The following is a 10,228-nucleotide window of genomic DNA, read 5'->3' on the forward strand; positions in this document are numbered from 1 at the left end:
GCAGTCCATGGCAAATGGTAGGGCTGTGTTTCCACCCCTGGGGCAGTTGGTTCCAGGTGTACTGGATGCCCCTTTATAGCTTGATGACATTAGGGTACACTGTGCACCGGTGTCCACTAGAGCCTTATGCTCCTGTGCGTCTCATGTGCCAGGCCATGGAATCCACACAGTCCAGTAAACCCGGTTGTCCCTTTCCTCCACCTGGCTGGAGGCAGGGCCCTCTAGTCCTGGTCATCATATTCACTACTCACTTCTTGTAAATACGAGTCAGGACTTCCTTCATTAAAATCAGGAGTAAGATCAGCCCTTCTATTCTGTCTGGGGAACTGCTTGCTGGAGACTGGAGCAGCAGTTTTCCTGGAAGAACCCCCTTTTGTGATTGTTTTTTCTTGCAACTCACATACCCATGCCTCTAGGGTTGAGGTAGATTTTCCATCCCACTTCCTCATGTTCTCTCCATGGTCATGTGGGTAAAATCACAGGGTGGCCCGTGGTGTATATCCACTGTATCCTCTCTCTTGAGCAGAGGGACGCTTGCTCCTAATAGTTGAGATACTGGCCCATGCAGGTGTGGAGTAGGATATATCCTCTTTGAGTTGCTCGACCTCCCGGGACATTTTTTCCACAGCTAAGGCGCAGGCCCGCAGGGAGGAAGAGAGACTTTCTTCGTATTGTCGGAGTTGGCCAGCCAATTCATCCACAGTTTTTTGTCTCCATCTTTCCAGGTCATTACTGCCAATGAGTCTGCATGCAATGCTGGTGTGCTCCATACAAACTTCTGCCACATGGGTCCTGTGCACTGAACTTCATCTGGATCTTTGGATAACTGCTTGTTGTCCAGGTCACTATAAATTACCTCCAGTACGGCTAATTCCCTCAGGTACTGGATACCTCTCTCCATGGTGGTCCGCTTGCCTGGGTGACATATAACATCTTCCTTGAAGGGATACCTTTCCTTCACGCCTGACAGGAGTCGCCTCCAGAGGCTGAGGACTTGTGCCCCTTGTCCAATCGCTTTGTCAATGCCCCCTTCTCTAGAAAGGGATCCCAGCTGCTTGGCTTCCCTACCCTCTAATTCCAGGCTACTCGCCCTGTTATTCCAGCATTGGAGCAGCCAGGTGACAATGTGCTCGCCTGGATGATGGCTGAAATCCTTTTGCATATTTCGCTGCTCGCTTAGGGATAGGGATTGTGTGGTTACAGTCTCGTTTGTGAGTTCTGCCTCTTCCTCTTCTCGTGATGGCCCTGCTTTTTCATCATTCCTTACTAAAGGAGCTGACTTCAGCTCCCAAGATTTCTTCTTGTGTATAGGGGCAGCTGATACCAGCATGGGTTGGTTCTCTGGTTCAGCTGCAGTGTCTGTCGTGGGGGTTGGGCCTGTTGTTTTGTCATGAGATCCAGAGACCTTCTCTTCCCCTTGAGGGTACTGAATAGGGTTGAGCAGGGCTCGGCTGGCATGGGCCAGGCCCCAGCACATTGCAGGGATTTGTGTCTCTCTGGAATTGCCAGGGTGACAGCATACTTTTTCCAAATACTTTACTAGTTTTTCAGGATTCTGCACTTATTCAGGAGTGAAGTTCCAAAATACTGGAGGTTACCACTGTCCTAGGTACTTGCCCATACTATCCCACATACCCTGCCACTCATAACTATCTAGCCTGGGGGTAGATCTCTGGGTGGTATTCTTAAATAGTTGTTTAACTTTAATTAAGACCTGAAACACATTCAGGAGCAGGAGCAACAGGAACATGCTAGTTTGAACATCCCAAGGATATTCAAAATTCTCAAGAGCTATTGTAACTAGCCTGGAGGAGAAGGGGAAGGTGAAGGAAGGTGTCTCCGCCATAAATTGGCTCTCCAAGTAGAAAAGGTACAAAGTGTAATTATTAATAGTTTCCGAGAGATGGCTCCCGAAGTACAGAGATGACAGCAGTGCTGAGTACAAATACCGGATTAGCCTCACGACCAGCCATTTGATCATATCATAAGCCAATGTTACAAAGTACAGCAAAATGATAACCTTGACCCGGCTCCCAGTAGTGATAAACAGCACAACAGGGAGCATATATGGCAAGTAAGGTGTTACATAACACAACTCTGAGAGCAAATTAATCAACATTGTGACCACCGACTAATCAAACTAATATAATGAATGTTTATAACAAATTTGTTCTAATGCGCTCTGAATAGATTTGTCATTATCTCAACCCGTTGAGCTCCACGTTGGGCACCAAAAAGGACTGTTGTGGTTTAACCTCAGCTGGCAACTGAGCACCGCACAGCCGTTCGCTCACTCACCCCCCGGTGGGATGGGCGAGAGAATCGGAAGGGTAAAAGTGAGAAAACTTGTAGGTTTTTTTTGAGATGAGAACAGTTTGATAATTGAAATAAAATAAAATAGTAATAATAATAAAAGAATATACAAAGCAAGTGATGCACGATGCAATGGCTCACCACCTGCCAACAGATAACCAGCCAGTCCCTGAGCACCCGCCCCCCAGCCAGCTTTCCCCTAGTTTATATACTGAGCATGATGTCATATAGTATGGAACATCCTGTTGGCCAGTTTGGGTCAGCTGTCCTGCCTGTGCCCCCTCTCAGCTTCTTGTGCATCTCCAGCCTTCTCAGTTAGTAGAGTATGAGAAGCTGAAAAGTCCTTGATGTGTAAGCACTGCTTAGCAACAACTAAAACATCAGTGTGTTATCAACGTTATTGTCATCCTAAATCCAAAACACAGCACTATACTAGCTACTAGGAAGAGAATTAACTCTATCCCAGCTGAAACCAGGACAAAAGAAAATACCTCATTTTTTTTCTTCCACCCTCTTGTATTAGGGAATATGGGTTAACCTCACATCACTTCTGGCCCACCCTGCATTAACTCAGCCCAGATTTTCATCATCTACTATTGCAAATGAATTTGCAGAAACAGTGGGTTTCTGAAAATGGTCAGTCTTGTGCTTATTCCAGCTACTTCTCATAGAGCTCTGTCTTAGAGTATGCCCTGCCTGCATGGAAGTTTTATCCAGGCAAAGGCAAGCTCTTTATGGAAGAGCAAAAGTATCAAGCTTGAGGAGAACAAAATTTGATGCTATATTAGATTTACCCTTCAAGCTCATTTGTTATAGTTCCGTTTCCTTGCAAGTTGGTTGTGTTGACTTTCCTGAAGCTGAGGTTAAGCATAGTATGAAATCAATTATGATGAAAATAAGTCTTGGATCCCCCTACCCAGGGGGTATCTTATTAATGACCCACTATCTGAAAAGGTTACTGCCATGAGAACAGTAGCTTGCCCACGCTCAGCTATTCTTAGCAAAAATATAATGCCATCTTTTTGATGAATAAGGTGCATTTTTAGCATAAATGTGGTTGTCATTATTTCTTTTCAGCAGTGCTTCTTTAAAAGAGTATGATCAGCACTTAAATTGTACCCACATACCATTGCAATCCTTCAGGGTTAGATGGCATAAAAAGTAAATAAATGCCTAGTGCTTTCTTACAAAACAAATTGGGCTTTATTTATTTGTCTATAAATCAATAAAATGCTGGCTAGCAGTATAGCTTGATAATGCTTGTAGTCTGCTTCCAGTATGCATGGAAATTCCTTATTTGAAAAGTTCCCTGGGCATTTGATGTTTGCAGGTGTAGAAGGATAGTAAGGGATCAGATCCAATTTCCTCTTTGGTTGCAACCATGGCTGTAACCTTTCTGAGATACAGATATTCAGTTATTTGTATATGCATTAGGTAGAACTTCTGGTACCTGAAGAATTGTTTTGTGAGTTTAGACAAATAAGCACAATGCAGTATAATGATTTGGAAGAAATTTCAGTAGGAGTTTTTGACTGAATGGTGCTCAGTGAGAATTTTCAAAGTATCTGCTCATTTTTAGGTACTATAATTTTTAGTGTCCTGCTTCAAGTACACTCTGGAGTGGATGCTCAGTGCCAATTATGTATTAGGCTTCTTTGAAGTATCTTGAGCACCCAGAGAAGGGATTACTCAAATTGAGTTTTTTTTTTAAAGACCCATCATTGAGACTGTTTCCCAGGATCTCTGCAGGCAAGAGGCTATACTAGGTAAGCAAACAGTGGTTATACTGAAAAGGAAGCAGTATTCTTTAACACTTGCTCTGAAGAGGAAAATGTGAATGCTGAAAAGCCATCTTCTTTCTGGAATTGTTCATGTGCTTGGACAGCTGGTTTTGAAAGGCAGTAGTAGTGTGGAAGAACTGTTAATTGCTTTTGAAAAAATCGTAGTTTATTACTCAACAGAGCCTCCTCTGCTAGCTTGCAGCTCTCATCAACAATTTGGCCTATATAAAATGTGGATAACTGCCTACATATGCATTCCTTGTCCAGTCTAATGATGTTGGTTTGAAGTGATTCCCTTTTACTCGCGCGCCAGTGTGGTAGGACTGAATATGCACTCTGATACTACATCTGGGCTGAAGAGAGGGAGCTGCCAGTTGAGGAGAGGTGAACTTCTTAAATCACGCTCACTCAGTGATTCACCTTCTCCACCTGGACTTTGTAAAAGTCCATGCAGTGGCACAAGGTGAAATGCTGCGTAGAATTGCATGTTCAAGCGCTCCTTTTTGATCTTCAACACAGCAAATTTAGCAGTCTGTCAGCTGAGCAATCGTAACAGTCTGTGAAATAATCTGAGGTTTCATTAAAGTGTGAACTTGGTGGTGTTACCTCCGCATAAGTGTGTAAGGCAAAGAAGAGAGTTACTGCCTACCAGCTGCCATACCAGTTTATTAACAAGTCAACTGTAGTCAGCCCCATGTCCATAAACTTTCACCTACTGATTTTTTTTTTTTTTAATTTTTCTTTTTAATTGCAGGAAACGACTTCTGCAGGCAAGAATGGGCTGCCGGGATGTTCATGCAGCAACAGTACTGGCCTTCCTCAGTGGAACAGCCTCAGTAGCTGGACTCCTCGCAGCAGTTCTGCTTCCAAACTGGAGGCAAATGAGACTGTACACATTCAACAAGAATGAGAGGAATGTGACCGTTTACACTGGACTGTGGATTAAGTGTGCTCGCTTTGATGGGAGCAGAGACTGTGTGATATATGACCCCCAGTGGTACACTGCTGTCGATCAACTGGATTTGCGTGTTCTTCAGTTTGCCCTTCCACTGAGCATGTTAACTGCTGTCTCAGCTCTGTTTCTCTGCTTGATTGGCATGTGTAACACAGCCTTTGTATCAAGCGTGCCAAACATCAAATTGGCCAAATGCCTTGTAAACAGTGCAGGCTGCCATCTCGTGGCTGGCCTCTTGTTCCTGCTTGCGTGTGCCATTTGCCTCACTCCGTCAATCTGGGTCATTTTTTATAACAATTATCTGAACAGAAAATATGAGCCTGTCTTCAGCTTTGACATCTCTGTATTTATTGCCATTGCCAGTGCTGGCGGTCTGTTTTTCACTTCTGTTCTGCTGTTTCTGTGGTACTGTGCATGTAAAAGCCTACCTTCTCCTTTCTGGCAGCCCCTCTATTCCCATGCCCCTAGCATGCACAGCTATGCCTCTCAGCCATATTCTGCACGCTCTCGCCTCTCTGCCATAGAAATTGACATTCCTGTTGTGACACGTGCATCTTAAGAAGACAAAGTCTTGGAAGCCAAGTTCTTGTGCTCACTCAAACGGTGAAAATTGCAGGCTTGATTCTCTCTGCTGCCTTGCACTGAGCATAATCGTTTGTAAGGTCAAGTTTCCCAAGGTGCAAAGCAATGGAGACCTGAGTTCAGCAAGAACATTGCTGTTCTCGTGTGTTACTTCCTGACCAACTTTTTTTTTTTTTTTTTTTTAAACTCTGAGTTCACTACAGACAAAATTGCTGCTAATGCTGGGACAGTAAACTAACAATAGTGCTTTATACTTCTGCTTACTGAGATCAAAGCAGGTTTGAACGTCTTTGCTATTTGATAAGCTATTATTAGATTCTGACCCCATTGTAAGAGCTACATAGGTGGACCCTTGCACCCATGCATTATCCAAATGCAGGCAGTGGAGCTGGGTGCAGGGAGTTCACTGAGTTTCTTGTTCATCTAAACACACATATTTTAAGATGTGATGTCTGAAAAGGGTATTTGGCAGACTAATTCAGTTCTGTAGCACTGTTCTTTGTTTTCCACTGCACACACAAGAAGCTACTCGCTTATGAACTACTGTAATAGAGTTAGTGTCAAATTACCCTTTATTTTCAAAGTAGCTGTCAGAAGAAATAAAACTGATTTAACTAATACTGTTCTTCTGTACTGTAATAGCATTTTGTGAGTTACTGGAGGCTAGAAACATTTTTGTGAATTTTATTTCTAGTCTGTTTTTTAATAAGTTAGCAAATTCACTAGATCTATTTTGTGATTAAAACAAAAACCACTTGTATTTAAAAATTCTGTTTAGAAGCGTGAATATTTTATTTGAAGGCCATCTTAAAGATGGATTTTCAAGTAGGCTTTAAAGTATTATTCAGTTCTGGAGAGAAATGTCACTCACTGCAAAATGGATTAGGAAAACCATAAAGAATTCTGAAGGCTATGAAAGATTCCTTTGGAACACTGTACACAAGCTACAACAACATCTCTCTAGGAAGGGGATTATAACCCTGGGGAGAGATTTTTAAATCTAGAATTTTTTTTTTTTAAATGTATATACAAGTAACAATGAGCTTGTGTATTTTTCAGAGTTGATCTTTATGGTTGTTGGATTTTTCATGCTGTAGCTTATTTAATTACTGATTAAGACTTAACCTTTTCAGCCTTGTTCTTCCACACCTTTCAAGTTGAGCTATTTTAAAATCCAGTTATTTCCTATGCTGCCACCTCACAACTGGAGAAAGTTTCCCATTCCTATTTTCTGTAAGGTGCGATTTTGAATAATTTGTGAGCGTCACCTTGTAGCTCTACAAGGGTGAGGAGGAATTTTAAATTCCCCACCTGGGATGTCTTTAAATCATTTTTTTCCTTCTAAAATGCAGAACAAGACAGCCCTAGGGATCAAAGCTTTTCAATATGGGCTTTGAAATTACTTGGAAATTTGATGACATTGAGTTGAAGAGTGTTATAATTAAGGCAAGTATTTGACTTGCTCAGATTTTGGCAAATTGAGATCTTGTGTTTAAGATGTCATTCCAGTAAGGAAAGTTATTTTGATTGGTGACATTCTGGATCTTGGTGGATATTTGCATTTCATTAATCCCAGAACAAATTTGCTTTGCCAAAAAATCAAATAGAGTTCTTTAATTCCAGTTCTGCAAACTCATCTGAGGTCCTGAAAGTCAGTTTGTTTCCTTTTCCATGCATTAGAAATAGGAACAAACGCTGTGCTGGGCAAATCTTGTTCTGTTACAATCTGTGCGATAACAGTATATTAAGACGAATCACTGTGTTTTAACTGGTAGACCTCAGACTTCAGTGGACTGAGTGAGGAAGCTGATCTCTGTCATAAATTCCCAGCATAGTCAGTAAAGTGACAGGCCTTTCAGATTGCCGTCTAAGGAATTAACACTGTAGAAGATAAAGAATACTTAAGGAGACAGGCCTCTAAAGTTCCATGAATTTAATACCCTCGTAGGTTTACAAAGTATGATGTTAGATGAAGTATCTTTCTCTTTTAATCAGATCATGACTTGTGTGTGATTAGAACATGTATAATGACACGCAAGCCAGCTTTTTTTTCTTCAGAACTGAACTTTGCTTTACAGTTACTCTTGTTGTCCAACCTTAGATACTGTTGCTGTTTCAGCTGCCCATATCCTTGGATGCTTTGTCAGGTCAAAGCAAAGGGACCACTGGTTTGTGATTTCACGTCAGCTTGCTTCCCCATCACTCCCAGTGTCTTTTTTTCTTTGTGCCTTGCTTAAGTTATGAGTTGGCCAGTAAACATTTGTTTATAGTCAGTGTCTGGTATGCTTTTTGAGCCTGAATTTACAAAGCATTTTGATCGTTTTGGAGGGATGATGTCACATCTTTCAGTGACTTTAAAAGGAGCTGAATCTTCAGCATCTCCAGAGCAAGAAAGGCAGCCTGGCAAACTGATGTTTTCTATAAAGAGTAAATGCAGCCTGTGTTTTGTTCTGAACACTTTAAATAGCAGATGTCTCTGACAGCTCTTTTGTATTCTGACTTTGATTTTTATGCACTGAACTGTCAATCAGTATTTGCTGCTGCCTAAGCTGGTAACTTGTTGCTTTGAAAATCATGTCTTTCCAAAAGTCTATGATGGATCTGAGTTATGAAAAGTGGGGATCCAAGAGTTAGTGGATTCCAGTGTAGGTTTCAGTTAAGGTCATCTTTATCAAAAAGACTGTTGTAGCATGTTGTATCACCGAAGCACGGCTGGGTTTCTTTCAACAGTGCTGTTAATGTGAGTTTCTGCTGGATTCCAAGTGAAATTAACTGGAAGTGCTGTGCTGTATTTCTCCTTCTTTACAGAAAGAGGTGGCTAACCTGTGACACTTGAGCCGAGTGCCACTCCAGCTTTTCTCTTGCTTAAGGTTACCATTGTGCCCAGCGGCAGGGCTGGGGAGTGAGAGGCCTCCCTGGATTTGGGGAGAAGAATGCATGCATGTATCCTGCATGCATCTCTGCCAGGGAACGGCCGCGGTGGAGCAGTTAGCACCCCTGCCTCTGACCAGCTGCTCCTCCCTGGGCACTTTGCTGTGTACAGGACAGGTCTTGAACACAGGAAGATTTTTTTAATGTGGCTCATGCAGTCAAAGGTTGGGTGCTCTGGGATTACAGGAATCTGTATTTTTTTTCACGTAATTCCTGTCCAACTTATTCAGTTGTGTTTAATTACAGTGTTGGTTCTTTTTATGTGAAACAAAAGATACGTATTTTTAATAAAACATTCTCATACAGATGCAGTTTATTTTGATTAATTTTGTGGAAAACAGTAACTGCTAGAATATGAAAGACAATACGTGTTTTGATATTGATCGCCAGACTGTTTTAACAGGCTTAAAATGTTGTGTATACTGCATTTTAACTGCCTAATTTTATAGGACTCTTGCTTTAAACAGAACAACAAAAAAAAAAAACCAAACCAAACCTGCCACCGTTTGAAAGCTTGACTGTTATTTATAATTTCCCTTTATTTTTATTGTAAGCTAGTCCTAAGAAGTTCTAGGATTCCTTTTCCCTTTAAAAGGAGGAGAGTGATTTCCCTTAATCTAGAGGATTCCCTTTCTCTTCCTGTGGCCAGGATGTGGGCTGGGGGCCAGGGTCTGGTTCAGCCCCACAGCAGAGCCAAAGTATCAGTGTGACATGGAAAAGAGCGCAGTCCGCACCCTGCGCCCAAAGCCCTGTCTCTTTCCCACTCAGCCATCGCTTAACCAGTGCAACTTGCTAACCCAGCCGAAAACTTCCATGCTGGGTTAGTTTTTTCCTAGACTGGTAAGATTTGCATTGTGTTAATGTCACACAAGAAAGGCGGTGGTAGCATTAGCCATCCTCCTGCCCTCTCCCCTCTGCTGTGCCGGCTGTACTGTCAGCTGGAGAATATGCCACCGCCTTACATGTGAAAGTTGTTTGGGCGTCCCAGGGACTTGTGACAGTCCAGAGCAACGGCAATGGTTAGTGACGCTTCATTTCTGTTGTGTGCTGCTCCTGGCAACTACAGCTCAGCAGCATTATGGCGACTCAGTACCGAGCCTTTCCCTGTTGTTGCAGGGCAAAATACAAACCCTTTGAGCATTAGAAATGCTGATGCCATAGTGCAAGTTCACAAAACAACCTGCATTATTTATGCAGAATATAATGAGACTTGCCGGTAATTCCTCTGTAGATTTCTAGTATTCTAAACTGGTATTCTAGTAAGTTGGGTTTTTATCTGTTTGGGGAAGTAATGTTTATATGACAACGATTCTCATGGAGTTTCCACAGTATAAAGCAGTTGTTGCCAGTAATACAACTCACTTGAGGGGGTGGAAAAAATTATTTTATATTCTCTGCTTCTGTTGGTTCATTTCCTCCTTTGCTGTCACTTTCAGCCAGGCCTCCTGTCTCCAAGAGCTGGTATAAACCTAGGGGCTAGTTGGGTGTTGACATAAATACTGGGATGCAGGGAACTCAACTTCTCCCAAAACATGGGAGTGCCTCATTTTTTTTCATATTAAAATTCCTAAAAAACTACCCCATGTATTTGTGCTCCTTGAAAACAAATCTCTTGGCAGATTTCCTCCTGTTTTATTTCACAGGAATTGAGTTCACATATGTGGTT

The 10,228-nt window shown here is 42.1% G+C and overlaps 1 protein-coding gene across 1 annotated transcript; it reads left to right on the plus strand.

The window, feature by feature from the left end:
• The first annotated feature begins 4,870 nt into the window (after window positions 1-4,870).
• Window positions 4,871-5,608, plus strand: CLDN12 (claudin 12). The gene has a single exon (XM_009587467.1). It carries the CDS (start codon window positions 4,871-4,873, stop codon window positions 5,606-5,608), a length of 738 nt encoding a protein of 245 aa, XP_009585762.1.
• Window positions 5,609-10,228: the final 4,620 nt, after the last annotated feature.

Source organism: Fulmarus glacialis, unplaced genomic scaffold (genome assembly GCF_000690835.1).
Source record: "Fulmarus glacialis isolate BGI_N327 unplaced genomic scaffold, ASM69083v1 scaffold12551, whole genome shotgun sequence".
NCBI classification, from domain to species: Eukaryota; Metazoa; Chordata; class Aves; order Procellariiformes; family Procellariidae; genus Fulmarus; species Fulmarus glacialis.

Bases quoted from the DNA above. Each gene is read 5' to 3' on its own strand.
- CLDN12 (XM_009587467.1), top strand. From the start codon at position 4,871: ATGGGCTGCCGGGATGTTCATGCAGCAACAGTACTGGCCTTCCTCAGT.